Genomic DNA, 20,010 nt, shown 5'->3' on the forward strand with positions numbered 1-20,010 from the left:
AAACCAGATTACTATTGCTTATCAAGTTCGAATCCAGGGGGTGACAAAGAACGCCTAATTTTTGAGATGTATTAAACCAGTTTGAAAATCGCACTACGTCCTATATGTGACTTTTAAAATGGCTGTTTTGCGAACTTATAAGTTATATTTGTTTTCCGTCTTTAATGTGAGCATAACATAAAAATACAGCCCAATATAAATTACTATTTTAAAGTAAATGAACGATAAAATATGCCGCGCTTCTGTAAAGTATTGTTTTACAGCAGTGGTTCTCAACCGGGGTGCCCTGGCACTCTATAAGGTGCCATATTTGACGCTCAAGGATGCCAAAAAATATTTAAAATTTCTTTAGGATTTAATTTTTGCTCTATTAGTAAGCTACTTAAAACAATTTTTGTGTACGATAAAAATTCAAAAAATGGGTTTTGTCAACCTTGTTGCAATCTCGTTTATTGTAACGTTACAATTAACCACTCAGCAAAAATATGAGCAAGGGTGTCATGAACTATTTAAAATTTCCGTAGTGTGCCGCAAGCCAAAAAAGGTTGCGAAACACTGTTTTACAGGTTTTCACTATGACTAAAGCCTGACGCCCTACGTGATGCAATTTTAGCCAAATTAATCTAGTTAAAAAAATTCTACGCTTATAAATGCAGTAAGCTTCTTCTAAATTGAAATTTTGTCAAATACGCAACTTTTTTCGCGCTTCGCGCGCACCTTTTTCCAAGTCTCGTTGTCACTCGATTCCATTTGCGCACAAGTTCAACGATGGTAGCAAGTTTGTGGACCTTATATGTCCTTCGACGTTACTTTTTGACGATGCTTTGCGGCGTCATCGTTAAACTTTTCATACCCCGACAAACGAAAATGTAGCCTGCTTTATGTGGCCCGCCAAGAGTATGCAACAAATATTGTGGCCCGCGATGCTGTCAACCTTGGATCACCCTGAGTTAAAGCAAGGTTTATCGGCCCGCGGAATATTTCCTTAATGAAGATTAAGTAGCCTACAGTTATTAATACTTTTTCGACCAACAATAGTTATAATAATCAAGGTATGGAAGTGAGGTACAAATAAATATTCGGTCTGCGCTCTTTAAGCCAGTTATCCGGCCTTGATGAAAAAAAATGGTGATATCTGTTTTAAAGCGGGGTTTTTCTAATGCGGGCGGCAAACAATTTATTGGTTTGCGTGAGCCAGGGCCTGCATGAAATATTTAGAGAAGCATATAACCTCATTTCCCAAGGTTTCTTGTTTTATGATGTCCCGTTATGACGTCACACCCAAAATTGTCATGCTTTTCCATTTAGACCAGTGATTCTCAACCTTTTTAGCATACGGACCGGTAAAATTTCAAAATAAATTTTGCGGACCGGTGGACCTCTAAAAATCAAAAGCAACCCAAATTTAATTGCGCAACAGTATGCAAAACTCTTCTTAGCTTTCACATACAACTGGTCTTAAAGTTTAAGACTTAAACGAGTTGTAGCCTATTTTTAAACAGTTGGGCACAACACTTGCAGCATTGTGACGTACAATGAAGTTAAAAGAATACTCTATTAACGTCACAATTAAAGCTGCAAATTACGGAGCAAGCGAAGTTCTAAATTTGATAGATAAGCCTTCAACATGTTTATTTTTGCAATTGAGATGTCAAATTTTAATATATTTGCGGAACGGCAGGAAAGTTGACGCGGACCGGCGGTTGAGAACCACTGGTATAGAAATTATTCTTGTTTGATCCCGGCTTTAAGTGGAAATTAATCTAACTGTTAATATGAACGTTTCCTTTTATCAGTCAGGTCACGAGTTTGAAAGCCACAAAACAGAATTCTGCATCCTGGATTCTTCCGAGAAATGTTCAGTCAATCAGTTGTAGGCTTCCCACGGTTCGTTGGCTTAGCTGCGCAAACTGTCTAAAGCAGCGGTTCTCAACCAGTGGGCCACAGACCAACTTAAAAAAGCTAGATTTATTGAATTTAGTCTTCATTTGTGTCACTCTCCTAAATTTTACACGAATAATTGGTGGGGAAGGAATTGAGAAGAATGTAAATTTATTGTCAGCAGCAAGTATCTCACTAATACACGGTTGAAAAAATACACAAATAAAAATTACAATAATGAATGAAGTTTTTGTTTGAGGTAAAATGAATAGTAAAGCCCATATATAAGTCGGCAATAATTTCTGTGCAATTCATACAACTCTTTATCTCTTTTCAACAAAAAATCATCTAAAAATAAAACCAGCAAAAGAGTTTAGCTCAGTAATTACCAAACTGTGTGCTGCGGTACACTAGTGTGCCTCGAGAGATTGTCAAGTGTGCCGCAAAACTTTTTGCAATTTTGAAAAATAAGTTCATTTGTATTACCAATACGCATACACGCAAGCATTTTAAACCTAAACACGCACTAAATACCATTACAAAACTGATAACATCAAGACATTTAACCTACATATATGGTTTGTCGTGTGTTTAGGGCAATTGTAAAATTATATCTATTGCTGTTTTCCCAAAAGAGTGCCGCGAAATATTTAGGACTTTTTCAGTGTGCCGCAAGCTTAAAAAGTTTGAGAACTATCAGTTGTAGCTGGTGATGGCCTCCTGTCGCTTGTAGCGAGGTTTCATCAGCGCTACAGCGACAGCAGCAATCAGCGTACAAGCGAAAGGAACTGCTGTACAAGCGGTCGCACTTACGCCTGTGAGCATGAAACGGCCCACGATCGGGTAGCTCATGCGTATGATACCAATCCCTATCACGGTGAACATGGTCACGAGCATTGCCGACTTGGGGTAGGTCACTTCGACTATGATTTCAAACAGCGAAGTGTTGGCGATGCCTTGAAACAGGCCTTGGGTCAGCACGCCTGCGTATATCGTGTACAGTGAACTGTAGTTGGTTCCCAGCATTACGACAAGGCAGGAAAGGCACTCGAAGCCTAAGCCGAACAAAACTATCGGTTTAAACTTCTTTGTCCTTGTGATTATGGGTCCAGCTATAAAGCCGCCGATTGTGTAGGTGATCCAGCCGCTCATTAGCACTACACCGGCCTGGCCGTCCAGATGTGGCACCCCTGGAAAAGCCTTGTGCAAAATCGAAGACAGCAGCACGCTGTTGTTTCGCAGCACCGGGTTCGCTACTGCGAAAGCGTACCATAACGCTACAAAGTGCCAGTCGGAAAATAACTCCTTCATTACTTGTTTGTATTGCTTCAGCGCTTCCTTAAAGCTGAGTTTGCTCAAGTCCCCATTCCTATCCTGACTGGCTATCAAGTTAGCCTGTGCCTCGCTTGGCGGAAGCTCTGGTGCATTCCAGACACAGCAAACCGACAATACAGTTAAGGTCAAGGCTATTAGCGTTACTGACAGGAACATAGCGATCAGTCGAAGCCTGACCTCGTCCGTGCTTTGCTCTATCGTGATCAAGAAAGGTGAGATTATAGAGCCAACCGACTCACCAAGGCCTCTTCCGACAACTTGTAGCCCAACAGCTGTCGCAACCTCGCGAGTTGGGAACCAAACTGCTGCTGTAGGAGGCGGAATTGACCAAGATATGAGATAGCAAATACCAAGCACCGCCTCACCGACTATAGCCACTGCGAAGCCGCTTTTTCGCGTCCACATTCCGACTGTTATGAGTAAGAATCCGAGGAAAAAGGTGCTAGTCATAACGTTGTAGGTTTGCCGGAATCCAATGCGTGCAGTGATCCAGGACATTGGCACCGCGATTACAATGTAGACAACCGACTGGGTTAAGATGAACCAGTCCACCTGCCAAGGCTCTACGCCAAAATAGCCAACTAAGATGTTGTTTATTGGCCCGTAGCATGATTCGTTAAAACCACGCAGAAAAATCGCCATGAAAGCGATTGCCAGCACCAGCCAACGCCGAGCGTACACTTGCGTTTTTGGCGGGATTAACGACTCTGATTCGCCGCGGGATTTCGAACCAGGCTTTGAAGCTTCCATTTGGAGAGATTCGGCAGCAAAAGTCATTCTTGAGCTGTGCTTTAAGAGGCTTGAGTTACCGATATGCGTTTGTCTACCTTAAAAACTCTGCATATCAAGCGTAGCACAAATGGAATGAATCTTATGCCTAGTTTTAGCAGGTTACCCTACTGAAAGTGCTGAAAAAATAATGTGATCTAACTCAATTTATAACTTTAATTATAATCCAAGTTGTATGCCTTGGCTTGTTAATTCCATTGACGTGTAACTTGCAAACTTAATTGGTGCGTTTTCAAAACTGCTTGGCTTACAGAAATAAAGCTTAGTCATTAAAACAAAAGACTATTAGGGTTTAGAAAACCCTTTGTAACGCGTTTTTTAAATTTATTTGCTAACTTGTTTGCTAACCCTGAAGTTCATATTTCCTCTATATGTTACTAGTATGAGAATCACTTAATAAAGTACGAAACAGTGAACACTGTGCAAAGTTTCTTACTAACGATGACATAGCACAGTATATAGTTGCTGTATTCAGTAATTTTCACGACTTACCTAAAGCCTGTAATTACAGTCAACAATGGCCGCTCATATTTGCAATGTGCAAACCAAAACAAAGCAGCAGCCGTTCATTAAAAGGTATCTTTATGCGAACGTCTATTTTATCAATTTAAAATGAATGCACGAGTTAATTATGTTGACCGAAAAACGCACACCACAAGTTTGCAACGCGACGCAGTTTTAAGAATGTTTGTGCAAAGTGCAAATTACTATTTCCTAAATTTTACGCCAGAATTACCATTGCGGTCATTTTGACTGTTTCTGATTTTAATCGTTTATATCTCCGCTTAGGTAACTGTTAGAATATTGAAACTTGATGACTTTTTCCAAAGTCTAGGTCACCTTTTAGAATGTAAATCTTTAGTTTATATTAGGTAGGAAGCAAATTAGGTTACCTTAAATTACCGCCAACGGTCACTTTAACCGTAGAGCAAATTCTCATTTATCCACGATTAAAATCGTCTTAACTTATAGCCTTTCGTTGTGCTATTGTTTCAAAACAACTATGGAACAATTGCTGCAGTAGCTGCTAATAGTTAGTGACTAGTCAGTTAATGATTTTGAGTCAACAATTATTTTAAAATTCGATGGTTGACGGAAATAGAAAGCGGAAATAATTCCACACGAATGTTAACTATCAACAAAACTGCAAAAATGTGTAGATGCTGTGTCTTGTATATGCGGGGATAGTAGGCCTATACAAGTTGTTCGAAAGTTGAATATGCGGATTGCACTGAGCGCTTCTAATTCTTTTCTTGTATTCTTAGCTATTTGTGGTACATATAACAAGCAGCATAATAGAAAACGTCGTTTGATCTTTTTTCACTTTAATTGTTTTTCAATCAATTTTAATGTTCATGTTAGTTGTAAATAAAACAAAAAAATCAAATTTCCTTCAAGCAGCTAAAAAGTAGGTTGGGGTCTACACTGCCATTTGTAGATATTGCCTATAAAATATCCTATATCCAGAACATGTAATTATAATGGAGCCCACAAACTATTAATCTCACACCTACTAATTTTCAAGTCTCTCAATAGTTAAAAGAAACTTATACTGAAAATAAAGCCAAACTAGACAGGGTGTGCGGTTCTACTATATAATACCAGGGGGGTATAGCGCAGTTCTGCTATATAATATTATATCATCAAGTGGCGCATACAGGGGGTTTGGGGGTTCGCCCCCCTTTTTTCGTAAGTGGTATTGTCGTTTTTTTTTGTCAGAGTTTAACTTACCGTCCAAGCGGCAATGTTTTAATGTCATTGGGTCGCGCGCCTTTAGCTAATACGAAACCAAAATCAAACGCAAAACGCCGTTTTTGTCTGTTGTTTGGTCAACCGTAAACACAGGCTATTTTTTTCTTTCGCCTTTCGTTCAGGTTGGCTGATAAGCAAGTGGCATAATGACAACGCTTAGTCAAGGCTTCTTTCTTTTTATCGTTAATAACGTCGAGTTAGGCGCAGCTAATGTTCCTCGCTGTCTACGCTAACATCCGATGTTGGTGTAACAACGGCATTTTTTTAACTGAAGCAGATTCTCTTAAACTTAAAAGATGGTCTAACTGTGACCGTTTAAATTTGCCTTTTTTATTTAATGATAGTTAACGCAAAATTATTCTCTATAAGCATAATATAAGATCACGTGTTTAGTGTGTAATTGACACAACTTATTTACTCTCAACCGCAGCTTGTATTTTGCTGAGCACACATAGCTCGGTGCAGATGTTGCGCTAATCGTGGCATGATAACACCGGAGGAAAACGATCTTCGCTTACTACTGCAGGATGCAAAAGACGTGCTTGTAATTTGGCGTAGTTCCGGACATGGAACTTAGGAAATTGCGCTGCTAAAGTAGTCTAAACATGATTCTACCAAAATCAATGACACATATTTCACCGTCTTGGTTTAGTTTTTCTGCACACCCACCAAGCGGTTTCGACGAACGTGTTTGTTTTGCTGAACGTCATTACTTACTCCTCTTTTTCCAAGAGGTAAAGTTTATTTAAACATGGCTTTAAAATTGTTCTCTAACATTTGAATTTTTTTTTAGATATCTATTGCATTTCTTTGTATTAGAAATATATCGTTGAAATTTCCTGAAGTGTTGTGCATTTTAACCCCCCAGATAAATAACTCCGGGTAAGGTTTAAAATGTTGTTACTTAACCTTGTATATATGACAGACCGTTTTGCTCCCCAAAAAACACCCCTTAGTTTCGGGGAACGAAAGTTTTATATGCGAAACAACTTTGAAAGGGTCTCTAACAGTTGTGAAAATTCCATGTTACAACTCGTTTTTTTTCCTGTAAATAGTGATCCACAAATAAATTGACTGGAGAAAAAAATTTGGACAAAAACAACAAGTGTCAAAAAAAAAAAAATGTTTTTCTAGATACATAATTATTCTGCATCTTTTTATACCGGGGCCGTCGCTCTACCAACTGAGCTACACAGGCTCAGAGGGGGGAGAGTCGAGAAACAACCATGACGACAATGCTTGCTACATTCTGCTAGTACAAGTAACTTTATATTGTAAGCTGTAATCGTTGGTCAAAAAGCAGCTTCAGAAGAGCTCGATTAACTATCATTAACACACATATGTGTGAGTATCTTTCATGAAAATATTTGAAAATAGATTGTTTTCTTGATTGAAAGTGTTGACTTTCACAGAAGATATTCAAGACAAGTTCGGGAGACTTTCAAGCAAGCAAAATATTGTGAAAGCATTTAATGTAGTGCGGGACACGATACCCAAATTAGCTTTTCACGATACCCAAATTAGCAAGGATAAGAGTTGACTTTGTGTTCTCGAGCAAGACGTTTACAGCCGTTCCAGCGGCCAAACGCAATAACTTGGCGCAAAAGGGTTGCGCTAACTAAATTTTTGACAACGGTACATCTTTGCACTGAATGCATTTCTGAACTTACGTTTTGCATTTCTGCTATGCGAAGAACCCAGAAGCAATCTTATCAGAAGACATATTCAAAGTAGTAACAGTAGATTGTACGATATACAAAACATTAAATAGGTTTGTCCACCAGTAAAAATTGCACTTCATTGTGACTAGGGATTCGGTAGAATGTGAAATGAACAAGAAAATGAGAATACAAAGTAGAACTATTTACATGGTTAATGGTCAATCATTGCCGACCAGAACGGTTGTGGATATTGTTCGGCCAACAACTTTCCTTTTATCTAAAGAAAATGTAAATTTTAAGTTATAATTATGTTGAAGTGTACTGTTGCCGGCCTATGTAAAGTAGTTCCTAACAACTCTATAAACAAAACTTCCGAAGGTTAAGGGTTACAATGATAGGAAATATAAAACATACACAATATACATGATTGAAAAAGTATGGATGATTTATCCTATACATAAAATACCAAAGGTAATCGCAGGTCTACACTCTAACTTAAGTCAAGTCAAGTCATTTAGGCCAAAACACTTGTGACTTTAATTCACTTAAGTCAATTAATTGACTTAAGTCAACACTGTTGGTAAGTAGTTCGCTTTTTTTTGTTTGTTTTTTAGGGAATTAAGACTTAAACTCACCTTTGTGTTGTTGAGCTGAAAACGCAAATTCTTTTTCTTTATTTTTCTAAATAAGAATAAATAAAACAATTAAAAAGTAACCCTTTATTCAAACAAGTTTTCAGGTCTAAAAAAATTGTTGAAAGCTAAGTTAAATAAGTTTTGAATTTTTTTACTTTTTTTCATCAAATTTGAATAATATTTTTTATCAGATTTCATGAAATTTTTGTTTTCGTCAAATTTGAATTAAATTTGATCCATTCTCGTAAAATTTACATACAATTTTACCTATTTTCGTCAAATTTTAGTTAAATTTTACCTGTTTTCGTCAAATTTGAATGAAATTTTACCTGTTTTCTGGCGTAACATGGAATGGTAATTGCCCAGGCAATAAGAGCGACCCCAACGACGACTAAAACCACTTCGATCGCCAACACGAGATCGTGCAGCCCGTAAAACAAACTGAAATAAATACAAAACAGTTAAAGCAAGGTGCCAGGGGTGAAAGTAAGACGAAATGGTTATTTTTTTCCTTGCCATGTCCCCTTTTCTCCAGGTCATAGATAGAAAACGTTTAAGGTCGGGTGAAGTAAGACGAAACGGTGTTACAAAGTATACATTTTTTTTGTCACGCTTTTTTTATCTCACGCCGCTAGCCTTAAATGCGTTTAAGCTAATATTTTAGTTGCACATTTGTGCCCTACATCAAATGATAACCACAGGTTTTCTAAAGTGACCTGTTTAAGACGTCACGTTGTTACGTAAATTTGTGACGTCATCCCTGAAAATTGTGGAGTGTACATTTTCCTTTTTTATTTAATTTAATTTTAATTAGTTTTTACAATTCCTGCGTACCAGTATCGCTTTCAACAGGAAAGTTTATTTGCAACACTTTAATCGTTATAGGTCCTGAAAAAAAGCTGGTCTATGAATAAACAATGGGTTGGTAAAAGATTGCTTTAAAAAATAAATATTTAGAAGTGAGCCGCGACGTGAAAAAAGTATAGAAGCACTATTCAAAGCCAGATTTATTAACTGTGGTCTGTGACCTATTACCAGTGCTCCGGAGTAGGTTCAAAACAACTTGAGTCCTACTCCGGCCCCCCTGAAAAAGAAAAATTATAAACCTCACATCTCTGAAAATTAACTCTGACAAAAACATTCTTAGAAAAAAAAATTATCAACCGCCCCACATTTTCAAATTTCAAGTTTTACATGATAGGTAACTATTTATTGGCGTACTTACAAGACTAAAACTTGGGCCGTGTCTTCAGGCATTGAAGCCTCCTCACTCAACCAAATCACAGGGAAGGCAAACTGCTCGTCGATCTGGTTCAAGATTCTGTTAACATACAAACACAAATAATAAACGTTTTTAAAAGGTAAAATAGTAATTTATTACTAAAATCTTAAAAACCGCACCGCTTTGAACAACAATCGGTCGGCAAGGTCCTAAACCTTTAATATAAATATGAATTTCGCGATATAAATAAATGGCATCATCAGTTTATCTATAAAAATAATATTTGAACCCAATCTCAAGTAATTTACTCAAAAGACTTAAGTCAAGTCAAGTCATTTGTCCAAAAACACTTTTAGTCAAGTTAAGGTATTTAAAAACAGTGACTTAAGTCAAGTCATTCAAGTTAAGGAATTGACTTTAGTCATTACAACACTGGCTTGCTGTACCGGTAATATGGCGCAAAGTTACATTTCGAATGTTTGGTTTTGAATGTATAAAATTTGTATATTTTTAAAATGTCTGCAATCCCGTCAGAGTAAACTTAATTCCAACAGTTTGTGAAAGTTATTTTTTTTAGCAAATTTGCAACATACTGTATATGTACATATTTGACATCAGTGGTGTATTATAAAAACATTTATAAATGTAAAAAAAAACATGTTTTAGCTTTGCATAACACACTTGATTTTTACACATTGTTTGACTTATAACTTACGGTGCCTTTCGATTGGGCTTTATCAAAATGCTTAGCTGAATTTGGCTCTGTGTGTTTATCACAATCCCAGTCATCTGAAAAACACAAAATTAAACTTGATTTAATCATAGAAGAAACTTTCAGTAAAGGGCTTTTATAGAAGTCTGTGGTTGGCAATTTTCTCTGAATTGCGGCCTTTACTTTAAGAGCTTTATGAACAAGCACAACTTTAGTAATATATTTTGCGCAAATACTTTTACAAACTTAAAAACATAGGCAAAACAAGTGATACACGGTCCCCTGTACTAGGTAATAACACAGTATTAATGCAGCTTTGTACATTGTTAATGTCCGATTCGTATGACAGTAGATATCAGTTGAACTACCCGTGTACAAATGGTGGAAGCATGGTAATGTATTGTAGGTTTGCAGAAACCAATACAAACGCTAACAAACAATATACTCTGTAATCAAACTTTAATATTTTTGAAATAAAACCAAACCATTTCAATTAGTATTTAAATAACTTTTATCTGTAGTTTTCTTTTAAGTCGGTGCTTCTTAACCTTTGTGTCGCGATTCGAAAATGGGTGACCATTTGATTTGGTGGGTCGCCGACTGAAGACATTTGATAATGGTTAGATTTCTTGAGATAGGTTTTAAGCACGAAAATCGCGAAAGCAACACTAAAACATGGTCCACATTTGTTTATTTTGATCTTATTAAGGTTACTGTCTTCTTTAATGACGCCTAGCTTCAAAAAAAAGTTGGGTTGTGGCTTCGCTGCTGTTACATTTACGATTTTGGTCGCCGTGAGAAAAGGTTTGAAACACTGTAAGCAGTTGATCAAAAAAGAAGACAATTTTTTTTGCGGCAAGAAACAAAAAAACACAAACAAAAAAAAACCCACCGGCTCGTACATAAGGAAAAGTCCATGCTTTTCTTCATCAGGTTCCATTCCTACAAGCTTGCTGCTGTAAAAGCCGTCTTCGTACAAGAAATGGGGAAACGAAACTATCAGAGGAACGCCTGAAAAACACAAAAACCTATGCTTTCAAGTTAAAACTACAGCAGTGCTGTTTCTTGGATTTAAAGTATGAATCACTATTTACAACACAACAATTTTCTCATGATATATTAACGTAGGAGTGTCTGAAAATATCGGATCGGAGCCGATACCCGATGCAAAGTGGTAGAATCGGTACTTGTCCGATACTAGGGTGGTATCGGTGCCGATCCGATACAAAATTGTCATTGAAATATTTTTCCATGGTTTGCGGTTTAAATGCTGCGATTTCTACTTCCAAAGTTAAATTCATCAAAACACCACGGGCAAACGACGGGGGTAACTCTTAACGCCTAAGCAATTTTTGGCCTAACAATCTGGCAAAAAGGCCGTTGAACGTTTTAATTTCATCTAATTTGATTGTTTGCCCTTAAAAAGACGTCATTTGGTTTTGGATTGGATCGCTATAACTTTGTGCAAAATATCGGATATCGGTATAGGAAAAAGATTTCAAGTTTTGGACATCCCTAATCAGTGTTGCAAAGTTTAAACTGTAACTATGTGTGTTAAATAGGCAATAGTGAGAAAAATCGCAGCTAGACCAATTTTAATTTTGCCAAATTTGAAATGTGGGGCAACAACCAGTTTATTCAGCGACCAAAACGAAAAGGCCAAACGAGCGGTGACAGCGCGAATAAAAAAGGAGAGAAGAGAAAATAAGAAAAAGGTTCACTTCGTGTACACGTATGTGGGAAATTACAGGGCCGCTACAATGTGTTTTTTATTAACTTTGGTTTATGTATAATATACACTACAATCTGGGGTCGCGCAAGCTATCAAAAACTCGAAAGGGGACGCGAGAACAAAATGGTTGGGAACCACTGCGCCAGACCTTCTTAATTCTAATCTCACTCCATAAGCAGAGTAAAACCACATTGTGTACCTAACTTATTTATCAAAACTCACCATAATAACAACTGGCAACTGAAAGGGCTCCATCGTGTTGACAAGTCAATGAGTCCAGGTCTTTACAGAAGCACTCGTTTTCCGAATTGTTGAACGGCGATTGGAAGATCTCTTGCGGGACCGAGTACTTCCAGCCTTGTAAGTCTCGGAAGGAACCGTCGGATTCGTAAGTCGCATAAATAGACCTTAAAAGAGAGATGAAAAATGATGAAAAACGATTAGGTACAAAAGGCTCTGTAGCCTTTATTAAACATTATTGTTCTGAATTGCTTAATTTGATGTAACTATGCACGTGACAAATGTATATTGACGCGTGACCAATAGCCGAACTGTGCATGATCGGCGTTTCTACATGGATTCTACTTTATGTTATTCTACTATGAACGGCTTATAAACCAGCAACTTGAATCACCGTGCTATTATATCTGTGTTCTGAGATTTGTGAATATATTTATACACTCAATGAGCAATATCAACTGAGCGAAGTGACTTTGTGTAGAGTTCAAGAAGTTGGACAGGTATTTAGCGACTTGCCCTTTGGAGTCAGATACCTTCAAGGAACGTGTCAAAGATTTCGGCAGCCGTCGGCTCTAGCCTTAAGAGCCAGCGCCTACTTACCACTAATTGCACCCCCTTATTCGCTAAAGCTTAGTTTTCTCATTATGGTTAAAGGGATTGCAAAAAGGAGTGTCAATAGTTCAATTTAAACAACTTAAGCGATTAACAAAAACGAGGATAACTTCGGCTATTGGTCACGCGTCTGTGAACACCGGTCACATGTGCTAAGATTAACATTTAGTTTGCTAAATCGCATTTTGGTGTAGGTGCTTTATGACCTATTTAATTGTGTAAGCATTCTATTACTTGTAGCCAAATCGTCATAGATCACTGAACACACGGTGCCTTGACATTGTAGTTGTCCACAAGCCTATTTTAAACAAAACAACATAATTGGCTAATTGCCAATATTTAAACAAACAAAAATGGCTAATTTGCCTATATTAATTTTAATAATTGTTCCACCGAATAAATTGTTGAAAAAACAGTTTTTATTTCGAAACATTTTCTTCATAATTTTTTTTTAGTTAAACTTTGAATTTAAGTTGTTTTCTAGTGTAATTATAATGTTCAAAACATTTTCGGCTGATTCTGAATAAAACTATATCGATTTTTTTTAATTGAAGTGATTTTATTAACTTCACTTACCGACACATTTCATCAATGAACATGTAGGTTCTCTTAGTTTTGTCCATGAAGGGGGCAGTCATTGTTCCATCTGCAAGAAAGTACGGAATTTATTTGTAAGTTGGAAGAACACGACTTAATTCAGTATGACAAGACTTTTACTCTAATACAGTAGTTCTTAAACTTAGACGAAGCTGTTTCAGGTTTTCGACGAACACTTCCTCTGAAACACGAATGCTGTTATGTTAAGCTACATCCGAATCTCTTTTATGTGCGCGTCATGTCACCATTTACATTAAATATTTTGCCAATTAAACCTATATAAATACAAGTTTATAGTTTGAATATGCCCAGTTTCAGCTGCATATTAACGCACGGGTTGACTAGAGTACAACAATAGGTGTTTTAAAATGAAATGTTTTATGACGTCATGTTTGAGTCATCCCTGAAAACTTTGACGTTTCCCCGAAACAAAAACCCTGGATCTGGCCATTTTTTTTTGGAAACATTGGATGAAGAAACGAATACAGAGCGAAAATTTTGCCCCAAGATTACAGCATAAAATTGCGGCGACCCAAATACTAACTAATATTTCTTAAAAAGTTGCCTTAGTTTTCTAGGCATCACGTTTTAATGATGACTTAAATTACAACCAAAACGACTTGAGTCTCAGTCAGACTCGGGACTCGACGGAGTCGGTTTGTTTTCCTGGAGTCGGAATCGGGACTCGAGTAAGACCACGTAAAACTACCAGAGTTTTGAGTCCGACGTGCGCATGCGCAGTACCAAATTTCGAAACTGAAAATGTCGCAAATTGAATTCTAAAGGTTGGAAATAACACATTGTAGAAACATAAAGAAAACATAAAAAACACAAACTAACCAGTCCCGTTGATGTCATTGCACGTTTCACCAAACCAATAGGGCAGTTCACTAAACACAAAATATATAATTTTACAATTAATTCTAGGGCAGTAGTTAACATACGATAATACATTTAGCAAAGGATTACAAAAAACCTTTCGATAAATATTAATTTACAATTGATGAGTTTTGTTTAAAATGCCTTTTTTTGGCAATTTACACACCGGGTACCTTTGAAAAAGCTTACCGAAATCAGTCACGCAATCAAGATTTTTGTGCAATCAAAAAGCCTGTGGTGAGGTTCGAACTCACGACCTCTAGTCATACCGGGACCGTCGCTTTATCGACTGAACTATACATCCCTACGATGATTAAGGTTGTATGTACGAACAGAGTGCAGCAGGCAACGGTGCTATGGTTGTTTCTCGTATTGCTCATCTCTGAGCCTGTAAAGTTCAGCTGGTAGAGCCACGGTCCTGGTATGGCCGGAGGTCGTGAGTTCGAACCTCACCAAAGGCTGGTTGTTTTTCTAGCCTGGCCTTGCTTGCACTATATTCCTGATAAGGCTGACCGATTTCGGTAAGCGTTTCCGAAGGCATTTGTTTTCTATTTCAGTTTAAAGTGGTTTATATTTTAATCAATTTTATTTTTAAGTGGTTTATATTTTTTAATTTTTTTTTAAATATTTTATTCAATTAGAGTTCATTTTTGTTTGACATGTTTACCTCATGTTTCTGAACATCGATATTTCATTGGTGCGTCGATAATCTCCCTTACCAGTATAAACTTGGTAGTCTCGCCAGCCGATCGACATGTTTGTCTAAAAGGAAGTGATGATTTTTGCATCATAATAAAATGCTTGCAAAGAGCCAAACATAAAAAAATTCCAAAGAAATTTTTTTCTTGGTTTGCAGATGAACTAACATAATCCCTAAAAAATCACTAATTCTCTTTATAACGACTATTTTTCTGAAGCATAAGATATTCATAATGGTAAGCTAAGAAAAATTTGCATATTTTCTATTTAATTAAATTTATTAGGGGACAAATAAATTAGACGGAATGTTTTTGCTGAATGTATTTTTTCTTTTAAATTTATGTACATAAAATAGTTTACCATTACGTATCCAATTTACAGTAGATGTAATTCAAAAGTTCCCAATTTTGATTTTACTTGTCAATTTATTTCCGAAACAATGACTTGCCTTGGACTGGATATTACTTTTCACAATTAACATATATTCCTAATTTATTTATACTGGAAAAAAGTATTTTTAACATATATTCCTAATTTATTTATACTGGAAAAAAGTATTTTTAACATACATTCCTAATTTATTTATACTGGAAAAAGTATATTTTTAATATGGCTTTAGAACAGTGGTCTCATTTTAATAAGCGACCCAAATTTAAATACAATTGAATTAGAATTAACATTACGACCCCATTATGTTTTTATATATAAATAAATATATTTCAAATAATGTTGGAACAAATTAACACGAGCGAATGTCTACCCAATTCCAGAGAACTGTGGCTACACATGTGCACCAAAATGATTGCCTATAGGAAGTTATGTTTAACATATGAATTTGAATTTTAAACACGTACGAAAACAAAAATTTCAATTTGTTTTCAACCACAAATTGCAGCTCCACATTGCATAGGCATAAGCACATGTCATGCATTACTACCACATTATTACAATTTTTTGTTTTAAATATGCTCGAAGCCTACCTACTCCTTATATTTGCAAACCAACTAACCACGTTGCTCAAGTTTAGTAACATAAAGTTGACTTTTTTCATATTCCTAAATTTTTTGGTACTTTTAAAAACAAAACCTAACCAGTTTAAAAAGTCCAAAGTCGCCCAAATCCGATTCAGGGAAAAGTAGTTCCAGAATTGCAGTGAAAAGAGGGTCATCGAAGCCCCACAAAAATTCACCCACTGTCATAGTAAATATTAGCTCAGAGTTGGTGTCTTCAACAAGCTTGTTGAAAAGTGCGTAGGCACCATTTAACCCAACTGGGTTGTCGGCAAAGACAGTATCTATCAATGATGGAAGAATCTGAAACCGTTAAAAAATGGTGTAAGACACTAGGATTCAAAGCCACTTTTAGTTTCATCCATCAATTCTAAAATAGGTTAAAACAATAAATTGGTAATTGTTACGACAATGAATTAAAATACCGAAATTTTCATTGCAAAATAAATATATAATTAAAAGAACATTATTTCAAGAGAATGATTATACCAGGGTTTCTTTTAAGTTGAGGTTTGCATTCAAAGAGATATTTAGTTTAAATGTGAAAATCTGGGTACTCTTTACAAATGGGTGTGAAACAACTTGCCCATCGAAAATACCTACTTGTAAAATACTCCACACTATGATATTCCACCTTTATGATTTACAGTTTATAGCCGTTTACATAGTCTTACTGAGGCATGAGACCTAATCAACAGCCCAGATTTGCAGTGTGCAACAGAACTTTGGGTTGATATGATTAAACTAACTCTAATTTAAATTCAACAACTAAAATACTTTCGGAAGTAAGGTATCTCCTGCAGACCATACAACGTATAAGAAAGATTCTTGCTTTTCGAGCAGAACAACTAATTTGATTGAATCACATTTTTATCTATTTTTAGCTTACAACTAGCATTATTTAACGCTATTTAAAGCTTAAGCTATAAAACAGTAGATTATATCTATCAAGAGCAATCGTTTAACATAATTAACGCCCATGTACCAGCGTTAAACGCTTTACAAAGCAAATGTGCTACTTATTGACAATTGACATGGCCTATATTTTGAAGATGGCATTGTTTCGAAACAACAGGAATAGTTACGTAACACTATAATGGGATTTAGGGGAAAAATTTTTAACAAAATAAAGTTGTCGATTCAGGGTTTTGTGAAAAACAACGGAAGCTACTCGCGTACCACCTGAAAAACCTTCGCGTACCACTAGTGGTACGCATACCACAGGTTGGGAACCCCTGGTTTATAAAAACAGATAAACTACTATTTTTAGAATTTTATACATGTTTGCTTTTCATACAGAAACTGATGATGCCTATTCATAACCCGGAATATATATTTCTGTAAAATTTTTAGGAAATGATTTTATGTTTAATACCTGTTTTACAAACAGCTTTAACTTCATCAAATTTAACTGAATTTTTCCATTTAAAGACTTACAGTAACAACAATATTAAAAATGTTTACAACATTTTTGCCTTGATATAACTAAAATCCAGCTCTAATTTAAATTCAACAGAATTTTCCCATTGAAAGACTTACAGTGACAACAATATTAAAATTTGTTTGCTCTTTGTACAGCTACTGATGATTCCTATTCATAAGGCGAAATAATATATATTTCTGTAAAATTAGAAAAATTATTTTATGTTTTATACCAGTTTTCACAAATAGTATTAACACCATCAAATCAGCAGAATTGTTCCAATTAAGACTTACAGTAACAACAATATTTAAAATGTTCACAACATCCTCTTCTTTTCCAGCTGATAAATCTGGATCAAAAAAGAAAGTCGCGGTTTGTCGGAAATAAACCTGCTGCAAAACCGTGTCGTTGTAGTCAAGGTAGTCAACGTTGTCCTTCTTTAGGTATTCTCTAAAAACAAAACAAGTTAAATCTCTAAACGGCAAAAGGTTTAAATTTTAGTCCATTAGGGTCAGTTTAGGGTAGAATTTAAGTGTGTTTTTTTAATTTGGATTATTGTAACAGATGTAAAATAACTTAATTTTATGATAAGTATGAAAATTAACTTCTTAAAATTAAAGCTCTTCTATTTATGTAGTACCAACAATTATTATTAGGTGCTTGTGAAATGTTTTTTTTATGTTGCAAGAAACTTTTGTTAACCAATGACATCACAAAAACTAAAATGATTTAGGCAAGTTGGCTATTTATTGACAAGGTTTATCTTTTCCCTAACTTTGTACAAGCAAAGCAGTTCAAAGCTTTATGTTATTTTTTAGCATTTTTAATTGCAAAATATTTGAAGTAGAATAAGTTTACAAAATTAAATGTTCAACTTTTTTCAATGCAAATGACTGGAGTAGTCTTTTAAAAGAGATTAGTTCTGCAATCGGTAAAAATTAAACAGAAAATCAAGAAACCAAAAGTAATTATTTTTTTTTTAAAGTGTGCTTTTGAATTATTAATAAAATATTTTGTCACCTGTAAACATAAGGGCCAAGCTGTTGCAGAACTGGTTTTACATAATTTCCTGACGATTGCGCCAAAAACTCTTCCTTGTTTGTAACATTGAACAAATAAAACTTGCGATAAACTGGGATTTGGACGTCATACCAGTTCAAGCGGTACATAGCCGTTCCAGGAACCACAGCAGTTTGCTGGAACAAGAAGCAAATATTTATCAACGCTCTGCAGAGCATAAAAATTGGCATGAGGCCAATCAATTTTCAGGGTGGATATTTAATTGACTTAAATTATACTGTAAACGTGTTGTTTTACACAAATTATTGGTATTGTTTGGCAACTAGAATCAGCACAGTGTCAATCTATTACCATTCCATTATTGGCTTTTTTATTATTGTCATTAGTAATCTTAAATTCTTCTTATAACGCTTTGTGTATGATCTTGACCTATTATGTAATTAATAATATTTTCGTAAAGCTGTGAAGTTATTTGTTGTACAATTTCGGAACTCCATCCAAACATGCCCCCCTCCCCGGTAAATTTGTGATAATATTCACATTGTGTCAACATGACCTTGGAACGCTATACCCGCCCACATCGTTAACCTTTAAAGGCTGCTTACGACGCCAGAGTAGTGTTTGTCAATGTTTGTCAATAACTCGTCAAATGTTTAAATATTTATTTTATGTGACAGGGTCTTGTACATACAACACAGAACAAAGGATTTGTTATTATCCCAAAATAATAATGTCATAAAATGATAAAAATACAATTGTATTTTCTGCAAAGAAGACACACCATACTATCAAAAAAGATGAATGTTTTTTAATTTAAGAAGGTTACCTAATTCTTTTTTAGGGTTTAATATTAGGGTTTTATCATTTTATCTCCACAAAACTCAACTTACATTTTTGATTATCATGTTGTATAGAGCATCGAAGCATATAATCAACAGTAGCCCGAGTGCAAGTAAAATAGCACCACCGATCCCAGAAGCAAATAAGCAACCTTTTTTCTTGCAGCAGTTAGACATTTTTGAAGTAGATTAATCAAAAGAAAATACTCGTGTAGAGACTTGATATAAATATCTGACTATGCAGTAAATCAAAACGCAAAAGTTAGAAAGATGTTCCATTTATGTAAAAATCGATATGTTGTTGCACTGCTCTAACACATTATTTTGTTTTGGATACAACTAACTAAAAAACGCAAGTTGAAATCCCTCAAACTTTACAGTATTTACTATTAAATGTTCACAACTTTTTAACAACTAATTATAAATATAGAAACCTGAAGTAATTACTGAAACATTGCAGTTATGATAACATAAAGTATTCTGACTCTCATACCAACTAACTGATAATGATTAAAAACATTGTCTGAACGCCTTAACAGTGTAAATATTTCCAGTAAGCATAGCTATGCAAATATTACCTAAGCTAGAATTCTTGGTGCAGTGTATATGCTACGACTCTTTTCATAATAGTCTATATCTTAAGTTCTGCTGATAAAAAATATTGTAACAAGTAGCACAACATTGAAAAAATTCAACTTTCTATCTTTCCTGATATTTGTGAAACGAGCAAACACCCTTTTTCTATGCAAGGCAAATTGACTTTGCTGCATTCACTGCAAGCAAACATCGCTGAGAAATTGTGCAGAACAAACAGATAACTTTCATGTGTTTTCTTTAGGCATTTCAATGAAAAAAGAAACTTTTAGCTGACAGAGAAAGTGTTTTTCTTTAGGTATTTAAATGAAAAAAGAAACTTTTAGCTGAAAAAAAAAACAAAAAAAAACATTAAAAGAGATATTTTCCAAAAAGATT

The 20,010-nt window shown here is 35.4% G+C and overlaps 2 protein-coding genes across 2 annotated transcripts; both read right to left on the reverse strand.

The window, feature by feature from the left end:
- Positions 1 to 2,577: 2,577 nt before the first annotated feature.
- On the reverse strand, positions 2,578 to 3,993 carry LOC146138814 (choline/ethanolamine transporter FLVCR1-like). Its single transcript, XM_083394698.1, has one exon. The coding sequence runs from the start codon at positions 3,991 to 3,993 to the stop codon at positions 2,578 to 2,580; it is 1,416 nt and encodes a 471-aa protein (XP_083250824.1).
- A 3,061-nt stretch (positions 3,994 to 7,054) lies between these two features.
- LOC146138815 (platelet glycoprotein 4-like) lies at positions 7,055 to 19,932 on the reverse strand. Its single transcript, XM_083393926.1, has 14 exons — positions 19,090 to 19,932; positions 18,200 to 18,375; positions 17,473 to 17,629; positions 15,838 to 16,059; positions 14,715 to 14,809; positions 14,009 to 14,058; positions 13,148 to 13,217; positions 11,942 to 12,126; positions 10,880 to 10,998; positions 9,991 to 10,064; positions 9,279 to 9,374; positions 8,383 to 8,494; positions 8,054 to 8,099; positions 7,055 to 7,695 (listed from the first exon to the last, which is right to left on the reverse strand). Exons 1-14 carry the CDS (start codon positions 19,213 to 19,215, stop codon positions 7,637 to 7,639), a joined length of 1,587 nt encoding a protein of 528 aa, XP_083250052.1. The 5' UTR covers positions 19,216 to 19,932; the 3' UTR covers positions 7,055 to 7,636.
- Positions 19,933 to 20,010: the final 78 nt, after the last annotated feature.

Source organism: Ascidiella aspersa, chromosome 7 (assembly GCF_963924565.1).
Source record: "Ascidiella aspersa chromosome 7, kaAscAspe10.2, whole genome shotgun sequence".
In the NCBI taxonomy this organism is placed as follows: Eukaryota; Metazoa; Chordata; class Ascidiacea; order Phlebobranchia; family Ascidiidae; genus Ascidiella; species Ascidiella aspersa.